This window comes from Gigantopelta aegis, chromosome 10 (genome assembly GCF_016097555.1).
Source record: "Gigantopelta aegis isolate Gae_Host chromosome 10, Gae_host_genome, whole genome shotgun sequence".
Lineage (NCBI taxonomy): Eukaryota > Metazoa > Mollusca > Gastropoda > Neomphalida > Peltospiridae > Gigantopelta > Gigantopelta aegis.
In genome coordinates, this window is record NC_054708.1 from 70,515,630 (window position 1) to 70,540,558 (window position 24,929).

General features: G+C 34.2%; 1 protein-coding gene across 9 annotated transcripts in view; it reads right to left on the reverse strand.

Annotated features, from left to right (window-relative positions):
• LOC121382558 (inositol hexakisphosphate and diphosphoinositol-pentakisphosphate kinase 2-like) overlaps positions 1-24,929 on the reverse strand; it is a 122,585-nt gene that overhangs the window by 82,905 nt on the left and 14,751 nt on the right. For 5 of the 9 annotated variants that reach the window (XM_041512022.1, XM_041512021.1, XM_041512020.1 and 2 more), the window contains exons 9-13: positions 19,805-19,912; positions 19,183-19,269; positions 18,189-18,374; positions 13,842-13,927; positions 5,867-5,914 (exon numbers count right to left, since the gene is read on the reverse strand). In XM_041512022.1, coding sequence (XP_041367956.1) covers positions 5,867-5,914; positions 13,842-13,927; positions 18,189-18,374; positions 19,183-19,269; positions 19,805-19,912 — 515 coding nt within the window. Of the gene's footprint in view, positions 1-5,866; positions 5,915-12,158; positions 12,242-13,841; positions 13,928-18,188; positions 18,375-19,182; positions 19,270-19,804; positions 19,913-24,929 lie in introns of all 9 variants that reach the window. The other 4 variants (XM_041512024.1, XM_041512019.1, XM_041512023.1 and 1 more) reach the window with 2 other exon arrangements.

A 24,929-nucleotide genomic window follows, 5' to 3' on the forward strand; every position in this document is an offset into this window, starting at 1 on the left:
TAAAGAAAATAACACTGGATATATTGTAATTATTTTAATTTTATTCCAAATATAACAAATGTGTTTTATGTCAGTATGTGGAGCAAACTACCTGAAACAGTTGGTTTGAAATCATGATTACAAAATCCTAAAGATAAAAGGATCTGGCTCCTAACCTCACACTCTACATATTATCTACATTTGTACAGGCCTGTAGGAACGATATTTGAAGTGTGTGCGTGTGTGTGTGTGTGGGGGGGGGGGGATACAGTCTCTAGTGAGGGATACAAACTAGATTTTTTTTATCTTTATATCATCTTTATTTATGCAAAGCAGTGAAAATTTAAAACATATTTTCATCCTAGAGTGTGTGATGGAGAACACGTCCCTAGGCCCGCCCCTCCCCAGTTCCTACGGGCCTGTTGTATTTTATATTAATAAATGCAGACTACATAATAATATTGTCGATAAGACATATTAGTTGTAAAATGAGTGTCAGTATGTGGCAACAGTATAATATTTTCCAACATTTCTGTGTTTCTGTACCCGGCTGTGGACAGTTTCGGCAGACTGGCAACACATTTTCTTAATAATTAAAAATACACAGTTTAACCAAACACATTAAAACTTGGATAACTACTTAAGGGAACAAAGAAAATTGTGCTAATTTTAGTTTTTTGTTAAATTATTATATCTTGCTTTGGTGAGGATGGGATGCTTTTTGCAAATTTGCGAAATCGGCCTATGGAATATCCACTGACTTGTCATATTTACATCTATGCTGAACAAGATAGATGATGAAATATTATTACATTTTGTGTGCTTTTCTTCTAATTAGGTCCATTTGCTTCAGTTTACATTAAAAATGTCATAAAAAATTATGTTTTAAAAAATGCTTGTATGCTAGTCTATGACCGTGTGGGTTCCTCATCTTCGTCGGCAGTTGATTCATCCGAATTTTCGTCTAAGACAACATTTCCAGGATTAGGGACAAAGTCTCTGATAAGTGGTTCAAACTGATATGGTTTGATGCCATTAGCACAAGCTGGACACAATTCTTCGTCACTCGAATCGCTAAGTTCGTCCAAGCTGCTTTGGTAGTTTCTTCAGTTTTCCTCTCATCGATGACGTCACGGGTCTAGCTCATCAATTGTCGACAGTTTCCAGCAAACATCGGCGAAAAAAAACCCAACCAAGACTGGCACGCTCAACTTGGTCAATAAGGGGAGCGCGGTAGTTGCGTGTTGTGGTTTATGACGGCAAACAAATTCATTACGCGTAAATATGGTTTGGTGTCCGGTCTCCTTTAAAGAGTCATGTTTTGGTTTTTTCAATAAAGCACCAATTAATGCAATATCTACATATGTGGTGAAAGAAACATAACCAGTTTTGATATTTTGTTTCTTTAGTGTATTACCACACCTATTGTGGGCAGCTAACTCTGATTTGGTATTTTGATTAAGAATGAATGAATGAATGTTTAACAACACCCCAACACAAAAATACCATAGATGAGAATGTCCCATCCGATAAAATCCTGAAAATTACAGCAGCTTATTTAGAATTTTTTTTATAAATGGTAATGCAGGCAGTCAACTCCCCCTGAAAAGTTTGTAAAATATAATGGCCTGAAAGAAGATTTTCTAGCATCTGAGTTAAATTTAATAATATAGTTTATATTTGTTCAATACTTGACACACATTAACGATCAAGAAACATATTTGCCACTTCCTGTCTCTCACATCTACAGCGTGCTCAAACTTATTCTACCAAAAGATGCACATCATGGCAATCTTTTAATGGTGCATGGTGTGGGGTTTTTGTAAGTGTTTTGTTGACTTTAGTTATTAAAAAGCTGTTATAATATGTCCACCATAAAGAATATGTTGAGTACATTGTCCGACATAATATAAAATCAAATACTTTGCAATTTAAGAATAGATTGTACTTTGCACCAAATATCGAATTACATGTATGTTGTATGTACATGTAGCATTAGTAATCATTTGTTAAAAATGTGTACTGGGGGAAAAAAGGTTTCTACCATTCTTTTTTGTTTATTTTATGTCAAGTCTTTGGCTGTAGGCTACAGCTAAATGTTACATTAAAAACAAAATCATTAGTTAATTTTCGGAAGTACTTTTTGTCCTTAACTTTGTATTATTCAATATTATGTTTAAATGATGCAGATGTAACAATGGCTGCCTTATTGGAATTTGCCAACAAATTCACCGTTGTCACTTGTTTGGCTGGCAGGTATTAATATGCAGGTTACGTGAGGGCGCATCGACCAGCATACACAGCTTCTGTCCAAACAAGTAAGCACATTTACACTGCTCAAAGATCTTGTGAGATCAAAATGGACCAATGGTAATAAAGATAACATACATGGATAACATAACCGCAGCCATGTTGTAATCACAAAAATAGTGGTTGGTATAAAACCCAGACTACAGGGTTCATATAAAATCTGGATTCCTGGGTTGGTGTAAAACCCAGATTGCTAAAACCCGGAACAAAATCGGGCAGCAGAAAAATCCGGAGGATTTTCATCTATGAAAATAAAAGTCGGCTATTGGGTATCATAAAAGGTACTGGTAATTTGATCACGATGTCCCAAAATACTGCAACAAAAAAAATCTAAGAATAAATTACCTTCTTGAGCACTTTATAACCAAATTCCAATTTTTTGTCTTCAATCATGGCACTGGCAAACCAGTTCACATGTGTAAAGTTATGAAACATTAGAACATTTTTTAGATACCAACAAATAAATGGCAGAGATTATATCTTTTTTTATCATCCATTAAAGGCTTTTGTAGGAGATTATTGCTGGCACTATAATTTGTGATATCTCTTGCAATATCTCGTCAAATATTAATCACCAGACAAAGTTTTGTTACGTCACTGTGTTTGTTTCAGTGCTAAACCTACCATTAGTGACATAACGCCACTGCCGTTCTGCTAGTTAACGAGTCTACCGCTGACATTCAACCCACATTCTGACATTGTTTACAACTGTCGCAAATGAAAAGAATGATAATGGATGATAAAAAGAATACCACCCTCGTGTCTTGTGATATCATAATTTATCAGCACTCATTGATAAAAGTATAAAATCCTCAGCTTCATACTTTTATCAACTCGTGCTGATAAATTATGATATCAGAAGACCTTCGAGAAGTATCCTCTATATACTTGTAATTTTGTTACCTTCCTTATATTTCACATGAATTTTGAACAGATGAATGGTCAAAAAGAAATTTACTTTTGAGACTGGCATTTGTTTTAATTTCCCCCCCCACCGTTTTGGTTGGTTCTAAAACAAAGACTTATCATTTAAATAGTGGTTATAGCTGGCAGCTAAGTCACATAGCTCATCTAATTGGTGAAGTGGATCATAGATGTAGGTTTTTGTAACTGTAAGAAATTGTAATTGAAAACTAAAAGAGGTCCTTTAACCATGTATAACATTTCTCCACCAAAACCAAAGACAACAAACCCCAACAAAACCCACAGGCCATCAATTCCGAATCAAAAAAGTGTTATGCAGGACATTGTAATTACATCAATTATTATATTGTAACTTATGTTACCTGACCTGACATTTAAATGTCTTGCATGCACATATTAATATATGGAAAAAAGCACCGAGTTACAATCTAGTAGAAACTTAGCCTTGTTTTGGTGGAAGTGGGCAGGAAGGTGGGGGGATCAATATGGCATTAATATCTAGCAAGCAAACGTCAAACTTGTTTAAATAATGAGGAGTTATACTTTGGGACAAACAGCTTAACCTATTTAACTATGTGTAAGTGATTATTATTCATCAGAAAAACCTTATGACATTACAGCAATCTTCAAAATTAGGCATAAATGATTATTACATGTATTTATTGCAAGAACCTCATGACATTATTATAGCAATCTTCAAAATTAATTTCTTTAAAAAAAAGTTACACCAGATATCTATCATTATATACAAGACAAGTAAAAATGCCATAAATATGTCACTTTTCAAAATCATACAGTAAATGCAATTTTTTTATATTTTAGATGGAGCAACATTTTGAAAGCAAATCTTTCAAGCTGTCAGTGCCACACAGATTTGAACGGCATTAAATTTTATTTTAAATAATATTTTAGTTTTCATAACGTACAGTATCATTTCTGAATTATAGCCATCAGAAAGAGTCAACACAACTTTAAAAGTTCAAAACTCAGTGTCACATGCAAAATTACAGGTATCAAGGATCATCCCCTTGTTTTACATGTGTAGGAGGGTTTAGTTAAGGGGTGGGTGCGTTGTGGAGGTAGAACCGTTCAAAATCATCAAAACATGACAACCAATCACTGACTTACTTGAGAGGATGGCCAATACATCTGTAAAATTCCAAATCAATCTGATGAAAAACGTGGTTAGATAGTTAGCACAAAGTTATAAATGGGCCACAACTGTCAAGATTCACCAATGCATGACTGTTAATTGGCATGAAACAAAGTTAAATATGCAGACAAGGTAAATTACGTGCACGACTGTAGATACAAATGCAAATGATGATATATATATATATATATATATATATATATATATATATATATATATAAAACCATCTTTTAGGCAAGGGATGAAAAGGAATAATTTGAAGGGCAAACATTAAGTGATAATAAATGTAAGTGAAAAAATAACAAAATTTTCGTTATTGATAACACAGCAATTATTTGTTTTATGTGGTTGTTAAAGGTATACTCTTTGGTCAAAATTGGTAATATTGTAGAAGAAAAACAAAAGTTGTTTTCTTCAATACAGAAAGTAATAAATAGCATGTGTTTTTCAACTCTTTTATTCATGTAGCAAAAAATCATTCCAGTTCCCAACATTCAGAATGAAAATGATTTTCAAGACTTGTTCTCGATTATATCAAATTAAAGGAAATAAATGTTTAAGCTTGTGCTACAACCAGCTGAACAGAGGTTTTACCAAACCAATATTAGATGGTGCTTGTCAAGTCAAACTTTAAAGTTGAAACTAGCACTGATGCCGACCACTATTAACATATATATCAAGTGTAGTAAAGTAATGAATTCCACACACTGGCATGATATTTTCACCACTCAAGGTTCTAAGCGGAACCGAAACCACAATAGTAGGAAGTGATGTCAGCAAACAAGGATTTATGTCATGGTCCTTTTTCTCTTGAGTATAGACTAGTTTAATATTTTATGGTTTTCACAAATTTGTTTAAAAATACAAATTGCATTTATTAAAAATCTTTGCACCATTGTTACTGGAGAGTATACCTTTACAGGTGATGTGAGTGAGGTTTTTGTTTCTTAGTTAAGTTAAAGCTTAGTGGCAGCTAGCTGTTATAATATAGGGTTTGTGATGACATACCGGTATATGAAATTGTTATGTTTCATAAAGGCTGACATAAATATTATATTTAAAGTGATCAGTTGATGTGATTTAATCACATTTCATTCATGTATTGGTGACATTATTATCTGCATTATACCCACCATATTTATGGTTACACATTTATTGCTTTCACGGGTTGTTTGCTATTCGTGCAATCAAATTATATTGACAAATTCACACAATTATGTAGTTACGTGTAACGGATATGATCATGGTTTTTTTTATACACTAAATATTTTAGAATGGTCCAATTTCTGGAGTCTTTTAATTGGCAATTTAAATGGAAATGACTTGATACTTGACATATGGTTGGAACTGTAACAGTTAATTAAATACATGGATTTTGATTAATGCTAGCATGGAAATGGAGTTACACAACAAATGTGATGGCAATCTCAAACCCTTGCTAAGTTCTAGCAACACTAGGTTAATGTGATACACATTGGCAAAGTTTGTGGCTAGTGATACCTATCCTGAGGTGCCAATCGATAGGCTCAAATTGGTCGGGATGCTCACCTATATCCAAAAGACAAGATTTGTGTCGAAAATCGGAATACACATATCAGCAAAACATAATAAAGCAGGTAAGAAATCAAAAACAAAACATAAACAATCCATTATATTTCAGCCTGAAAACAAATTTCCATAATTAATAATGAAAAAATCTATTAAATAAAACAAGAACAGAAACATTTTGTTTAGCACTGTCCAGAAATAATCACATGATTTCAGAGGGGGTATTATGATGTCGATGGCACCACAATTGTCAACATTCTATGTTAACTTTCTCATCTAGGAGCCGATGGCACCTACTTCTATGTTTTTTTTTATAGATAGTATGAAATGTTTTAGTCACCAGATGAAAAAAAAATTGTTACACATGCGACCAAATCAGTCGCAATGTGGATGGCTGATTGTTAAAATCTATACATTTTTCTTTTTCAATACATAATTAAAATTAAAATTAAATACTTTTATTCTGTGGTAGACGGAATTTAAAAAAACAAACCAAGTGCCTCTCAAATACATAACAACCACCACCCTGATGATTATTTCTGGAACAACCCCTTAAATCTGATTATTTGCATCAAAGTAATAACTGACACAACAGAAATTAATATGAAATAGCACTATTCAACCCTGGCAATTAACCATGGCAATCGGCAATGCCTTGGAGATTTGCTACAGTGTTCACATTTTCTGTTGCATTTATTTTGCCATGGAGCTTTCAATTTTCTATGTCATTTTTCTTAGTTGATTATTTATTTTTGTAATATTGACAAATTAAAGTCCTCTTTTACACGTTAATCATAAAACTGCTGTGGAGACTATGTTTCCATGGCATATCTTCTTCTTTTTTGCCATGGCAATTTTTTTTAATTCCCAGGGTTGCTATTGCAGCAGTAACATGTAACCAAGTAAGCAATGCTAAACAAAGAGAATAAACAGAAATAAGCTAGCACTGTCAATCACAAAATATGCAAAATGCAGCTGTGTATGGAATACTAAGGCAATGAAAAGTGCACTGCAAAGAAACAAATTTTAAGCTACCACTATTTGATATAACATAGGATGGAATCTCAGTGCATGAACAAGCTTCACTAGAATCTTATAACAGAATTTCAACCAAGAATGTTTTTTGTTTGTTATCTTTACGGTACCTTATATAATAATATACACAAACATTTAAAGTAAAATAGCTATCTTTATTATATATATTTTTCATGTTTATTAACATTTTAATTTAAGTTAATTAATGAGTAAATCAGTTTGTCTATGAAACTTCCATACGAGGACATTGTTTCATCAAACCACAGAATAGATTTTCACTTTTAGTTGGCAAGTCGCTTACACACGTTCATTACAAGCACATAACAAACCTTGCCATGAAAATATATTTGAATGGAGTGATTAATCGTTTCCCTAACTTAGATTATTGCAAGCCATTTAAGATATGATCATACTGACAGCATATAAATTCACAAGCTAAGGGGAGCTAAACATTACTGTTGTTTAACTAGTCTCAAGGAAGTAATGGTGAGCTGGAGTAAAAGTTCCCCTTAAACGACGAAAAAAGGAAGGAAATGTTTTATTTATCAACGCACTCAACACATTTTATTGACTTCATGGGCTACTCTTTTCAATTAGCAGCAAGGGATCTTTTATATGTACCATCCCATAGACAGGAAAGTACATACACAGCCTTTGTTACACCAGTCATGGTGCACTGGTTGGAATGAGAAATAGCCCAATGGGGCCACCAACGGGAATCGATCCTAAACCGACCACTCATTAAGCGAGTGCTTTACCACTGGGCTACATCCCGCCCCCTTTAAACGACGAGGTCGGACGCAAATAATAATAGACTACATGCATTATATGGAATAGAAGTTTGTTTTGTTTAACAACACCACTAGAGCACATTCATTTATTAATTATTGACTACTAGATGTCAAACATTTGGTAATTTGACATATAGTCTTTAGAGAGGAAACCTGCTACATTTTTCCATTAGTAGCATGGGATATTTTATATGCACTATCCCAAAGACAGGATCACACAATACCATGGCCTTTGATATACCAGTTGTGGTGCACTTGCTGGATATATGGAATTGATGTGCCGGTATCTGGATAAAAAATCCCATGCCTCGACTGGGATCCAAACCCAGTACCTACCAGCCTGTAGACCGATGGCCTAACCACGACGCCACCGAGGCCGGTAGACAATAAGAGGACAGCACATACAAGTGATATATCATACATGGGACACAGGTTATGATGGTAAAAATTATTGATAGGTCAACCGAGGACAACTGATCATATGACCCATCACAACTCAGGCTATTGTTCTTCTGCTGAGCTGTGTCCTTCCCTGTCTGGGACACAAAACGTAGTCTACTGTTAGTAAAATATTAACTGGGATTTTATATCATTCTTAGCTTAACTAGGATTTTAAATCATTCTTAGCTTAACTGGGATTTTAAATAATTCTTAGTTTAACTGGGATTTTAAATAATTCTTAGTTTAACTAACATTTTAAGTCATAAAGAGGTACAGTGAAATCTGTCAAATCTGGACCCTGAACATTTCGGAATCTTGTCGAAACCGGCCAAGTCTCATGGTCCCATATTTTTTAAATTAAAAAACAGGACCCTCTGTATCCTGGATCCTGTCTAAATTGGATAAATATTTGATCCCCAGTTTGGTCTGGTTTAGACACGTTTCACTGTATAATATTCAAGCACTACTGTGAACAGACACTTGAATATGCTAATTTCCAAAAACAACACCGTCTTTTTGTTGCTGTGAGAATCCAGCACTACACTGTGTAGATGTGTCAAATCTACATGTATTTATCTATAGGAAAGTATGGCTTCCTACCAACCAACAAAGGAACTTCAGTCTTTTAACATATATCAGTTATTTAAGCTACAAGTAAATGCAAAAAGAATCTGCTTCAGGGTGTTTTTTTAATGTAAACATAATCAGGAATGTAACTGAAATATGTTCCTCTAAAGACTGTAACAAATAATGTTTTCCTCAATCATCTTTAAAGTTGCAGTCTCAACAGTATATTTTTAATATTTAAACATTTAGAATAGAGTATTAACTTTAATAATTTTCTTGGACTATGGTCACATTCAAAGTTTAAATTCAGTTTTGTTTAATGGCGGCACTAGAGAACATTGATTTATTAATTACATTGGCTATTGGATGTTAAACATTTGGTAATTTTGACATAGTCTTAGAGAGGAAACCCATTAAATTTATATATCAGTCAGTAGCAAGGGATCTTTTTATATGCACCATCCCATAGACAGTTAGCACATACCATGGCCTTTGATATACCAGTCATGGTGCACTGGCTGGAGCAAGAAATAGCCCAAATGATCCCACCGATGGGGACTGATCCCAGACTGAATGTGCATCAAGTGAGTGCTTTACCACTAGGCTACATCCCACCCAATTTAGAATAGACTATCAATTTTAATATTTTTCTTTGACCATGGTCACATTCAAAAGCACTAAGATCCAATAGACAAAAACAGATATTATCTGGCAGGGAACTATGAATAGAATGTGATTCCTAAAATTCCCATGTACGCTATTATATGTTTGAAATTAAAAAAGTTTGTTTTATTTTAACGATGCCACTAGAGCACATTGATTTTTTATCTTATCATCGGCCCCTGCGCGTGCTGTAACCTCACCGTGGTGCAGGGGTGTAACATTCTCTTTGAGAATGGCCAATACAGCACAAATTGAAGTTTAGAGTAAAAGTCAGTATCTGTCTGTGATATTTGTATATGTATTTTTGCACAGTTCTTTACACCGTTTTTATTTATATCTTGAATTTTTATATTGATGTTGATCATCACCTTATTCATTTCCATTATCATAGTTTGACACCCAATAACCGATGTATTTTTCATGCTGGGGTGTCGTTAAACATTCATTCATTCATTCATTCATTCTTATCATCGGCTATTGGACGTCAAACATATGGTAATTTTGACACTGGTTTTTTTTTTTAGGAAACTCGCTGTTGCCACATAAGCTACTCTTTTATGACAGGCAGCAAGGGATCTTTTATTTGTGCTTCCCACAGGCAGGATAGCACAAACCATGGCCTTTGTTGAACAAATGGATCACTGGTCGGTGCAAGTGGTTTACACCTACCCACTGAGCCTAGCGGAGCACTCATTCAGGGTTTGGAGTCGGTATCTGGATTAAAAATCCCATGCCTTGACTGGGATCCGAACCCAGTACCTACCAGCCTGTAGACTGATGGCCTAACTATGACGCCACCAAGGCTGGTATGTTAGAAATTATTGTTTGTGTAACATGCTAAAAAAAGTTGAAAATATAGTTCTGCATTAGACCATTATAAAATAAATGCTATACGGAATGCCTATTTTCATACTATGAAGCTTACTACAAGTTATTTATTTTTGAGCCGATTATTTTCTAAATTGTACACAAAAAGGTTTTTTTGGGGTTATTTCGAAAAGACTTTTACCAAATCAAACAGAAATTATTTATTAAAAAAATACATTTTTTGTAGTATACTTCGGTATAGATTTTGAACCAATTTTTTTTTTTCAAATGAGGACAGAAGGTGAAAATTTATTTTTAATTTTCAACACACTGGAAATATTGCATATAGGGCAAACATTTTTCTTTTGCCCAAACAAAATAAAACGGAGATAGGCCTTTATCCATGAGGCAGGCGGAGATGAATAACGTAGCATTTATTTTATAATGACCTTAGAAAAGGATTATTATATTTTTATCCGAAGGGGAAGGGAGACTGCAGCTTTGAAAAAAGAAGACAAAAAAAATCAGATTACAGAACTCTGTGTAACATAACACCATGACATGTGCCAAAGACCTTACTTACACTTTAAATAAATACTCACAGAAAAAGGTTCCTGTGCATGTATTGCACATTTATATTTAATGGTATTGAAAGAAAAATCTAACTGTTTTCAAGAAATTATTTATTGGTAATTAATAAACATTATGACGTGATTTGCACAATTATTTTGTGTCCACATCAGTTACCAAATTAAACTTTTTAGTCTGGATTGAAACCATTTTCTATGGGGCACTGGAAAAACCCACCAAATTTGATTCACATAAAAAAACAAAAACAAAGCAGGCTCTCCATGTACCATAGTTGGTTTCGATAACCTAAAAACAGTTTTTACTTTTATTCACCCTTTAAAGCTTATTTGATACACTGAAATGCCTTTTTTAGAAAGACTATCACTGATTTTAAAAAGCTATTTATAGTTACAATATGGTGCAACAAATGTATTAAAAAAACCCACATTAGGCAATCCAATTTGAATTACATATTTCAAAGCAATTCAAAACTGAAGCTATCAGTACAGCTCATCATGCTTGGAAAATAATTCAACGTTAACTGCTAAACAAATGAATTACAGAATAAAGTAACTGGCCTTAAACCAATGGATGTTTAATTAATGTAGCAGTATTTTTTTTTTTTTTTAAACACCAAGAAAACAAACAACTACAATAACAAAAGAACTACATGTATGACCAAGCCATCACAACAAATTAACAAATATTACACAAGCATACACTTCATTCTGTTTTTGTCATGAGTTATAAACTAAGCATGTTCTTGATATTCTATTTATTAGAAAGTGAAAGTATAAAAATATAAAACAGTGATTTTCAGTGAGCCAAGTATTATCAGAAATTATCAATTAGTTATATCAGTTTCAACAAAAAACCCACATGGTACATGTATATGTAATATGAAACACATCTGTGCATGAACTGTTTACGACACGTGTGCATACACAACATTTACTAACTGGTTTACTGTGAATCATGTCAATAATTCTAATGCTCAAGACATGCAACATCAAAACAATGAACACGTTTCAACAGCACTATAAAAAACAGAGATGAAAGTGGTTTTGGAAAAAAAACCACATAAATTTTAATATTGGTTGTCCGTTACCAAGATAAGTGTTAAGGTTAGGGTTGTACAATGAAATGGTCTAAAATGTATGCAGAGTATCAGTTTAAACTATACGTAGCATTTGGATGGAGAATACAACATTTTGGGGACAAACATAAAAAAAACTGGAAACACTGTAGACGATAAAAAATCTGGAATTGTGGAATACTTTCATCTCTGAGTATAAAAGTATGAAAGGGCTGTGGCACATGAGTGTGAATAACGTCTAAATGGCAGCAAGCCATACGCAAATGCTACAAACCATCGCTAGAGGACGAGCCTCTTGGCCGGCCCCAGGGCTGGTATTTAAACTGGATCTTGCGATTAATCCCCGTGAACTCATACCTACAGACAGACGGACAGAAAAAAATGGCATTCAAACTACATGTTAAAAAAAAAGAAGAAAAAAAAAGTGATGCCTATGTCTAAAAAGATTTTCAGTTATAGAATCTTCCTGTGTGTGTTGAAAAATGAGAGAGTTAAATATATCACTCAAATTCTATATCAAGACACAAGTTTAAGAAATTTCGACTTCCTTACACCTAAAATTATTTTGATAAACTTAAGTCACCGTGCTACAAATTTTTAAAGCTATTTTACCGCTACAATATCGTAAAAAACACAGTAGGCTATGAAGTCACTGCGAGACAAGACATAGCCCCCGATGACTTTATGACATCATAGCAATAAGATAATTTCGAAAGTTTGGGCCTTGATCAATAAACCTAAATTTAAAAAAAATTAAAAATTGCGAAAAAGAATATTTTATTTTTATTTTATTTGGATAACACACAAAGATAAAGATTCTACAAGTGAGATGACTGAGCTCTTAAAACTTGTGAACCTCGTGACCAAATTATCTGCAATCTAAGAAATAAATATTCATTAGTAAGCCTGTCTCGGCATATTGCAGTGTTTCCTGTAGAATGTGCATCTTGGAAGTGGACACAACACTCCACGGTCCTTGCTATATAGGAGGCACAGTCCTGTGAAATGTGCAGGCCTCATGCGTGATGTGATAAAACCAACATCTAACGGCCATTACTAGGGGTGCCTACGTCATGCAGATGACTGACATAAACATTCATGCACTGACATGCGATGGCTACTACATATACATGCTGTCTGTAACAAAATCTCTGCTTTTTCACAAACGTTTGATCATTAAGGAAGAGAAATGTACCAAATTGCTATTATAATAATTTAAAAAAGAAAAGATTCTGAGTAAAACTGAGAATTTTGTTCTTAACAAGGATTTTCACTAATGCCTTTTAATTATTTGTTTAAACATACTGAATACTAACGATAGAATAATTTTATAGGTACAGTTTGAAACTGTTAGTAGTTGAGTGTCTCTAAGTTGATATTTTAATGTTTTTGTAGTTATTATACAATATACAATTAGGAATTAGTACTTTTAGGGTTCTATTTTTCTCAGCAACACATGTATCTGTTTTTGGTATAATGAATTTGCTTAAAGATAATAATATGTTTTGGTATAGTGTGAAATTTATCAAATGATCACTCTCTAAGTGTTGATATCGAAAAAAAATGTATTGACATTAATGCAATGTTAATTATTCTACCAAATTCCACCTACTACAGAATACACGTAAGTATTATCAGAAGATATTTTGTTAGTTTGTGGGTAATTGTTTTAGAAACAAATCTGACTCATAAAACTTACATTTCTCTACAATTATATGCTCCGTTTGATTCTAATAAAAATAAATATGTATTAAAAATAATTAACATCCACGTGCAATTATTCTTAGAAATGCATTAAGTAATAAAGAGTTAAATTGTTAATTATGAATAATACCAAAATGGGAGGAAAATAAGAATGTGTGTAGAGCTGAACATAAGCAGAGAGATTTTGTTAAAGAAAGCATTGTGCCAGAGAGATATGAGAGAGAGAGGAGACTGAAATGTGATGGTTACACACCCTCCTCGCTTGACGAGCGTTTCGGACGACCCATGGGCTGGTACTTCAACTGCACCTTGCGATTTATTCCCGAAAAATGACCATACCTGCAAATTTAATTGGCCATTCACCTTGTAGACACTTTGATGTAAAACAAAAATCTTACATGTCAAGCAACCAATAAAAACATTTCAACATTTTAATTTGATGAATTTAGGGGTAAACTATTTTTTTTAACTTTATAGTTTTATGAAAATAACTCATTTGAAAGGGTGACAAAAAGAAAGAAAAAAACCTCAGAAAGATATAAACAAAATTTTAACTGTAAGAAAATGTTAAGACATTAAATTATTAAACCATATGACTGCAAAAGTTAAATCAAATTCAATGGTATCAACAATGAATTTTCATGTGTTATATTTAAAAGAATTCTGCCATTTTCAATTATTATTCATGTGCAATGATTTAGAAAGAAGGGATGTATCACTGACAAAGAAATCAATATATACATGCTCAACAACATAATCCATCTAGATAGTATCTAGTAATGGGGGGAACTTAAAAAAATATCATGAACCAAGAAATAAAAATAAAAAAGGATAAAATTTTACAAATAATAAAAGGAGGATATTTTTTTTAATGCATGAATAATCAGACATTTGTTAAGGTAAGATTTCACTGTAACACTAACCGTGCACACTTTGGAAAATTATGAACAACAGAAATTATCAAAACAAACCAACTAATCAACTAAACAAATATACACTGTTAAAAAAAACAAATCAAGTCAGGAATACAGGATAAACATTGATGCAATGCCTGAAAACTTAAAATTAGTAAATTCATTACTCGCAAAATGTTTTACCAAAGAATATTGTGTTTCTCTGTCATGCACAATGTTGATAATCATTGCTCTGTCTACATTACATTATTATTATCATTAATTAATTTTTTTTAAGTTCTTTACTGATTAATCATTGTTTACAATGCATCAGGGTGAACCTTTCACTTACAGACTATATTGTATTATGTCCAAAAGTTTATGTTTGTACAACAATTAGAAAGATATTATTTCAGTTTCATTAAAGTTCAAATGACTGATGCCCTACTCCATATATGTAGTCAAATCAATAAGTATCTTTGTGGAAATTAAGGAGAACCCAGTCAATTAAAGATAAAGTGTTCTGGGTGGAGTTGCGCTGTAGGCAAAACTTTTTGTTTGCATTCTGGAATATCCTGTGTCTGATAAACATCCACATTACCATTATAGGTAGTACTAAAGCAAATAACATCTGGCTGGGTCAAAGTTCGAGGTGCAACTAATAACATCTGGCTGGGTCAAAGTTCGATGTGCAACTAACTTTTAATAGTGCAGTTAATAGCACAAGTCCTGCCATTGGTGACAAATGTGTGTTTGCTGTTGATAAAATGTTGGGTTTATCTGGCCAGTAAATTCGTGTAATTTAATTTGAACTAGTATCAAGGTAACAACTACCATAATTGTGCTTGAAACGTGCAGGGGTCCTAAAAATAGCATGACAATTTTTCTGCATAACTATGGTAGTCCATTATAACTGAAATAAGCAGCTTAAGCCCTAATTTTTTCTGATTTACTTTAAGGGTGAGGGGTGGTGGTATTTACATCCATGGTATATATGTCAATTGACATGCTGCATGTAGGAGTTTTAGTCACATATGTTATTATTGTCGTCTATTAGGGTTGGGTACCACGAAGAAAAACGTACCACAGTATATACCACGGTTTTTTGTAACCACAGTATACCACATTAGTAATGACATCATACTAATCACTGCGAATCAGTGATACAATAATTGCTCAACATACAATGTCATCTATGTGCCTTTGAACTTAGGGGCCAAACAAATATGACATACTACAATAAAATACCTACCAGTAGAGATTTTGACTGATTCAGTTTACACTCTATTTCCCTCTGAAGTTGAGTAACCATTAAGCAGGACTAAACATCTCATTTAGAGAATAGCTAATACTTATAGGTAGAACATAGTTGTAGAGCCTTGTTGTATTTTAAGACCTTATAATGTAAATGAAATAAGCATAACAGATGAATAAATTCTGTAGTTCAGTTGAACTGGAAAAATAATGAAAATGACAAAAGTTTAAACAAATGTATTCTATTATCACCATTTTAATTATACCAGTAGTTATTAACTACCAGTAACTTTTATATAGCTAATTTTACTTCAGTTGATGACCCAGGCAAACAGGTCCCTTTATGTTTTCAATTTGCTACAATGTATTACTGTTCAAGTTAAATCATCTTAACATCAATTTAGTTTCAACAATAAACAAACTCCATAAACCTATGAATGTCTGAATAAATCATGTAGTGTGTCAATTCCAGTCATTATTATCTGGATTACCGTACTGAATTTGAATTTAGTTCATGTTCGTGTTTAGAAACATTAGTGCATTAGTGATTAATATGTGAAATATTTGTTATAGCGAACCATATCAATGTAATGGTATTTAATGACAAACATAGGATCATTATGATATTAGAGCGTGAATTTTTGCCTGCCCGGTGGTAGGCAGAAACTCTGTGTATTCGTTATCTCTGACTGAGAGAGCGGATGTAACTGTCCAAATGTTGTTTAGCTCTATCACAGTAGGCCTTCTTAGGCTAACCACTTATGATGGAATGAGTTACTTGAGAACAGGTCCAAGCAAACCATTGCTGCCTACGGAGTAACAATCGGACATTTGGGACATGCTTTTTAAGCTAAGTTTACTAGCACACGTATTTCAAATCAGTTTATAATCATTGTTTTGTGTTTTCAACTAGCTATTACTACCTACGTTAATATGTTAAAGTTTAAACAGTGTTGCCGTGACATAGCGTTTATGACAAAAAACTTTCGTGGGTTTTCGTGGGGGGGTTTTAAGTACGTAACTCCCCTCCTCCTAACTTATATGTATGTTTTAAACTAAATACTGTTTATAATTGTTTTCGTATCCAACTCAAGATTATAGCTAGTCACCCAAAACAAAGACAAAGAAAACGTCATTATATGTTATTGGTCTCAAAACACTTTTGTATGTTTCTCTGCCAGGGGCATGTATCATGCCGTTTCTAATATTATATCAGTAGACATAGCATCAATAAATTATAATTCCCCCACTGAATATGTTTAAAATTAAATCTGTAAACTTTGAATTTTTTTACTAATAATATGTATATATGTGAGAAACAATATGTAATCCTCATCAACGTACCCACTTCAGTAAAATTAACTCAACCACATGACCTAGATTTTACAACATTAGCTGATACGACAAAATGCTAGAAACGTGACAAATAAAAGGTACACCTTGTTGTAGCTAGTAATAAAACATTCAGTATCAACAAAGCAACATGTTTTGAACAGTATTTCATATTATTTAATCGCATTTTGTAGCTTTACGAGAAGCAGTTCACTATTGAATAGTAGACTGGTCACCCAGACATGCAAATGGCGCTTATGCATATCGCGAGGCATATCTGTCGAACAAAATTGGTTGAAAGCCTGTTTGGTGACTAAAAATCAACATTAAAACACTTTCTCAATTTTTTTCGCCAAATCAAAAATTCTATTGCCAATTTTTATTATTATTCGTAATTTGCGACTTTGACGAACAACAGGGCGAGCCCTGCAAATGACCAATATCGCACGTGTGTTGCGAACAACAAATTCGTCATCTACCATGTTTTTGATAGCGGCAACGTTTTGAGATTCTAGATACTTTGGGAAATTCCGTTATTTTTTTAAAAGATTTGTTAATGGAACACAAACAATCATTAACATTGGATGCTTTTTAAATAATTTCTCGAAAATATGTATTTTGTTTCATGACACTGATAATTTATTTCTCAGAAATTTCCGTAAAGTTATCGTCCACGGAAAGTCCCGAAGTATACCGGTACAGTAAACAACGTACCGGTATGTACCACGACAGAAAAAAATACCGGTATACCAGTAATACCGCACACCTCTATTGTCTATGGGATTTTATTTGATGATATACACCCTATAATCAAACTGTGAAGTGTATGACAATAATCTGATACAATAATTGTAACACGTTTTTAAGGTACCGTATAAGTATACCAGTTAATTTTTTTTTTTGCAATCCGAGCCATACAAAAATTGTCTTGGAAAGTCAAAGTGCTGATGTGACTCGTTTAAATGGGAAGTGGAACCCCCCACTATACACCCCCAAAAACCCCCACGTATACACCCTGATGCATTCAGAAATATTTGTACATTTTTGACAATACCAATGAGTTGTTTTTTGAAGGAAGACAAATGATTCTAAAGAAGTGTCTCTCTCTTGTGAATACTTACATTTCCAGGACCAGTTTGAGCTGCTGTAACTTGGCCTTTTTCTCCTCCACCTCAGGATCTACAAACTCTTTGTTCTCACTCAGCAGGTAGCGCACTATGTCAAGCACTTCCTGCAACTGTTTCGGCTTTTTCAGTTTCAAATGAGCCGACTTAAATCCACCATATTTCTCAAACAATTCAAAAAACCTAAAATCGTAAAGATATACATTCAAACTTCGTTATCTCGATGTTGAAGACACAGAATATTGACACAGATATTGTTGATACGAGTTAAACATACAAGTTATTGGTAGAAAATTAAAGTTTGTTTTGGTTAACAACACCATTAGAGCACAATGATTTATTAACCACTAACAACTAACCACTAACCCACTGGAAATTTGAGGGCTTTTATTTTTGTGGGTTTAGTGGTAAGTGGGCAGCCACGAAAATATAAAATATTGAAAATATCTCAAATATGGGTGAAAATTATGCCATTGAACAATTTCTTGAGTTCAAGATGTTCTGACTAAACATGGCTAAAGAGGTCAAGATAAGTTTGCCTGTAGTAATTACAAATAAAACAAATGGAATAAGCAATAGTCAGGGCAAGAGACTACTGCTTATAAAATAAACTTTTAAAAAAGTGTTTATATTGAATTAAAATGCAAGTACATACAATTTTTCAAGGTAAAGATGTAAGTTTGAATTTATAGTGCAATGTTGCAAGAAACATAATATTATGTAAATTTATGCAAGATAAATATGTAAATACAATTGTACACTTTTAATTAAAAATTCAATCCTGTTATATTGAATATAAGAATTCATTCCATCTTTTGTTACTATAATTTCATCTTTTTATCACCATATGCTCGACACATTGAAACTTTGTTTTAACAAGTGATCTAAAAACCTATCTTTACTTGTACATGGGCAGATGAAGAAGACCTGTGGTTGAGAACAGTGTTGTATAGCTTATATGGTCTGTAAGACAAACAGAAAGATGCCTTACTTTGTATGTTTAACTTCCATCTTCATCTTCTGTTTCGGAGTTCGGTCTCCATGCCGAATAATGGCGGACACACAGCGCAACTCCATCCTGTAAAAACATCAGCATTATTTTTTAATTCTACACATTACTTACCCAAACTACATCACTTAAAATGTTTATTAAACAGTAATAAGAAAAGACACAAACGCAACAGTTAATTGGAAATACAGTGTATTATGAACGTTGAATGTACAAACGTATGTTATAGTTTTAAGTTTGACATGTAGTTAAGAATGAAATGCTCAAGATTTAGGTATAGCAAAAAGTTTAGTTTTTTAAAGGCTGCTGTTTTATTCATATTCTGTATTATGTACATGTCCAGTTTTATGTGTGTGTGTGTGTGTGTGTGTATCTGCGTGTGTGTGAAAACAAATCCCCAACTCTGCTAATTTTTGTACCAGTATTTTAAAACCAACAGACATGTCCAGCAGGCCAAGTGCTCACGGTTGCATGATAGACTGGGTTTTACAATTACAACCAACATTAACTGCGTGTGATAGAAAGAATTAGGGAGGAAACCAGTCAAAATGTTAGTGAGCCCTTGGTTTCGTGAACATGCCGATTGTTTAAGAGGTGTAATTACATGGGCCCTGATGTGGTGGGAACAACAGGGATGTCTTCTGGAGCTGCTCCGAGAACCCATGGTATCTCCAGCTGAAGTTGAGGAGCAAGAGCCCGGGTTATCATGGTCCTAAAACAAACACATAAACAACTTTATTAATGCAGTGTAGGAAACAGCAACATTAGGTCACATTCAACAGCAAGGGGATGTGTGACTCAACATCAACATAACCAAGTAGATTAGTATTCAATACAGAAATTGCAGGGTTTCTGCAAGAAAGACATTTTTGGGGTATGGCACTATGGAACTGAATGCAACTGCAGCCTCCCCCAGAAAGAAAATGGGTTAGGTTTAAGGTTAGGGTTAAGAAAATCATACAGTAATGATAAGAGCCATTATTTTTGTCAAAAGGTTAACTTAAAGGGACATTCCTGAGTTCGCTGCAATGTTTAATATGATATCGACTAAAAGAGACTTTTTATCGATTGTAATTAAATATAAAATATATTTTTCTGCATAAAATGTTAGTGGCTGTAAATTAAACATGTTTCTGATCATTCTAATATTTGTACTGGGTTAAATTTTGTTTTATTTCTGATTTTTTTTCTTTTTTTCGTACGTACAAAATTATTTGAAGACGAAATCCAGTTTTGGCTTCTTATAAATATTAAGACGACCAGAAAAACATTAGGTATACAGACACTGATATTCTAAACAAGAAAATATATTTAATATGGAAGTTTAATCATAGAAATATTTTATTAGTCGGAAACATCTTACAATTCGGCAAACTCAGGAATGTTCCTTTAAAAAAATAAAATCTGCAAAAACATTTAGGTATAGCGCTATATCCGTTTTTACCCTCTGGCAGTATCATGACTTGTACCAGTTCCAAGCTGATTTTCACAAAGAACAAGACCGTCCTTCAAAACAATTAAGTTTGCATTAATGTAACCTCAGGCTTTCAAGCAAGATTTTGTGAAAAATAAGGGCTTTTTTTAGGGCAAAATTCTTAAAAACTAAGAGCTATTTTTAGGAATTTTTAGGACTTTTTTGACAAAAATAAGGACTGAAATTCAATAATCAATATAAAAGAAAAACATTCTGTACTCACCTCCAGGGAGAACATAAATACAAAAGCTAATTACCAACTCAGAAGATCATGCCAATGGTCATTGTCACGGGGATCCTATAAAACCCCTAACTGAATAAAACACGATTATCCCAATATCTCTCCTAACTGTATATCTATTAGATCTCTCTGTATCGGGCAGTTCAAAACCCGCGTGGCTCGTCTAGGTATGATCAGAGATAAGATCTATATATAAAGTATATGTAATATAGCACGTTTAGTTCACTAGAAAACACAACAAAAACACAATACACTTTGGAATCTGTATTATTACTACGCTGACAAATGTACTGCCGCAGTAGTTAATTAACAACAACAAATAATAACAACCCAGAACTGATCACTTAATTAGTTAATCTCTAGGTGTCTAGTTTACACAATATTGTAATCACTCCACCGTGACACAACACCCACACGTGTTATAATTGAGAAACGCTTCCAGGGAACTTAATTAATAAAGGAATTACAGCTCTATTCCTAACTGGTTAATTTTTAATTAACCCTTAACTACTCATTCAGTAACCTTGTAACACAGAATTAATACTGGATACCTATCACAATAAAGACAATAACCTACAGTTTACCTAGGTCCTCTAGGATGACTGGCTAAGCTTTAATAATTATTTAGACAGTGAGCCTGCAGTTTACTGCGTCAGATGACCAGCAGCACCGTCTAAATAATATTGGTATAATACAGTATTAAAATATTTAAAGTCACATCAATCACATCAAGGTTATACACAGAGCAGAAAATATATAATTACCAGTCCGGACGGACAACGATCCCTGGAAGCCTTCCAATATGTTTCTCCCTGATATCTCTAAAACCCTAGCTATTTATTATAAAACCCGAATATCGCCTGGGGGTACATCGCGGCCCTCCCCCTATCAAGTGATATTTCCACAGCGACCAAGCCGGCATATTTTTCTTAGATAACCAGACTTGCTGATGCCTAGTCGCCAAAATCACGGTCGTCAAAAACGCACTCGCGGAGGTATTATGTAACTACTGCCCACCTGGGCTTAAGTGCATATTGGAACTGCACACGGCCCTCTAAAACAATTAATATCGCCACAGGCGAAAACAAAATTAAGAGCATGTTCCGTCACAGTCATCAACAGCGATATTCAGCATATCAATACAACCAGATTAAAGTAATCTGATATGGTGCAAATCCATGCTGAATATGATGCTGATAACCACCAAGATGTCTTCTGAGAAATACATTAATTCAACATATTCATTATCTGAAAGTATACTAAGGCTAGATTTAATTAATTCCAACACTTATTTTATGTTGCATTTATCAAAAAATTAAAAAAATTGAAAATTTAGGATTTTCACCAAAACATTTGGGCTTTTTAGGATTTTGAAGCTTTAATAAGGAATATTAGGGCTGCTGTCAAAAAATAAGGAAAATTAGGAAAATAAGGGCCCGCTTGCAAGCCTGTAACCTACAACTTTAGTAGAAGGCATTTTATGGCTTTATTATTATTACATTATACTGAAAGAAGGTAGGAATAAGAGGTCAAATAAAAAGATTTACGAGAAAGGTTACATTAAAAAAACATATACAGTATAACCTCGATTTACCGCCCCCCAATTTAACGCCAACCTTTCGTATCGCCAACTTTCTTCCAAGTACCGTTTGTTTTCTTGGTTAATTCCCTCTATTTAGCGCCACCCTCGCTATCCGCCATCCGCCAAACATCTTTTTGAACAAAATGCATTTTAGATGTTACAGTCCCTCGATTGTATCGCCCGTGCTCCAATTAGCTGTAATCAAGCGGCTCGACAGGAGTACATTGGCCGTAATTAAGCTCTACAGGAGTTGTTACTTTTCGTATTGTCTAATGATTGACTGTGTTACAGTTAGTTGTCAGTGCAGTGATCCCGCAGTTCAAAGAAGTAGTGGTACCAGACAAAAAACCGGTTTGATGATCATGTGACAATAAGGGATTTGATCGGTGCATTTGATCGGGCCATTCTGGGTAAATGCGTAACATCAGTTGTTTTAGTCCTAATCAAGTATGACCCGCGTTTAATAAATAAAGAAACATCCTTTTTAACTGTTATTGTGTGTAAGCTGTATAAGCTGATGAGTTAGTTGCAAAGCTCAAAGTGAATAAAGAATTGAAAATTGAAAAGCTTTTTTAAGAGCAGGGCCTCTATGCGAGTTTCAACTCAGCATTTGGGATAAATATCATGGTACCGATCAGGCATTTCATTGCAGTAAAATGGATTCTAAACGCAAACGTGTCCTATTAGATCCAGTTCGCAAGAGCGAAACCGTGAAATATTCGAAGTTAAATTCATCTAAAAGTCAGCAAGACATTGCCAACCACTTTTCTGCTTTGTGGGCGTATCCAGTGAAACAACGAAAAGTGGGCGATATTTTACTACAGAAGGAAAAGTGGGAAGATGAAAACGTTGAACCGGCCCGGAAAAAACTAAAATTGGCAAAGCATACAAATTTGGAAGAAGCATTATTCTTGTGGTTCAGTAATGCGCGTGCTCAAAATGTCCCCATCACTGACGAAATTCTAAGAGTTAAAGCCAGGTCATTTGGTGCTGAACTTAACATTGCCGACTTCGCCTATTCCAACGGGTGGCTTCAAAGATTCAAAGCAAGACACAACATCGCCCAGCATGTCATTTCAGGTGAAAGTGCCGGTGTTGACAGACAACTGATTACAGATGGACGGAGCAAGGCCAGTGAGATTATCAAGCAGTATGACTTAAAAGATGTCTACAACACTGATGAAACTGGTCTCTTCTACCGCATGCTGCCAGATCGATCCCTCTCTACGACGACCAACAACAAAGGCACCAAAAAATTCAAGGACAGGATAACAATTGTGTTGTGCACCAATGTCGATGGTTCTGACAAGTTTAAACCGCTCGTGATAGGAAAATCTGCAAAGCCGAGGTGTTTTAAGAACTTTAATGTAAATTTGTATGTGGACTATGAGGCTAACAAAAAGGCTTGGATGAACGGGGAGCTGTTTGCACATTACTTGGAAAACATGAACACCCAGATGAAGCGCCAGAAAAGACACATTCTGCTTCTCATGGACAACGCGCCTAGCCACATCATTCCAAAGAAACTTTCTAACATAAGAATTCATTTCCTGCCACCAACCACAACAAGCCATCTTCAGCCACTCGATGCTGGCATTATTCAAGCATTCAAGGGACAGTATAGAAAGATGCAACTTCAACGACTTGTGCAGTGCATTGACGACAACAAAACGGGAAAAGAGCTCCAGTTTCCACTCTGTGATGGGATTCGCTTTGTGCAACAAGCATGGGATATTGTTAGTGCAACGACGATAAAAAATTGTTGGATCCACACAGGGATCATTCCACGAGAGCCTCACGATGAGTTAAGCTGGACAGCAGATGAACTGACATATTTGCGGGATCTCGTTGGTGACGTCACACACAGACTTGCCATTGAAGAAGAGTTGAGAATGGGTGTTGATGAATTTCTTAATGTTGACAAAGAAACCGAGACATTCGCCAATCTTACTGATGAACAAATTGTGCAAAGTGTGAAGAAACCTGATGAAAAGTGTGTCGACCAGGAAGACGATTCTGACCCTGAACCGGAAGAAGTTCCCTCAGCGGTATGTGCGCGAGACGCGATCAAAACAGTTCTTCGGTTTATAGAAGGTAATCCACATTCAGTTGAGTCCGATGTAAATTCGATGATTTCTTTCCAAACAAGAGTGAACGAGTTAATTCTTCTGAGCACACAGCAGACAAATATTCTGGACTTTTTTAAAAAGTACTGACTTTGACACTGTGCTATTCAAATTTACTGTACTTTTTACCGTTTCACCGTAGGCCTATTTATTTACGTTTTTATATTTCCAATGTTCATTCCTGTTTGACAAATTAAAATTAATGTTTAACTTGTTACCTTGTTTTTTCTGTTTTTGTTTATTGTCGTTTTAAACAAACTGCATGACATTTAATACATGCAGATGTATTAAATGGAAAATATGTTT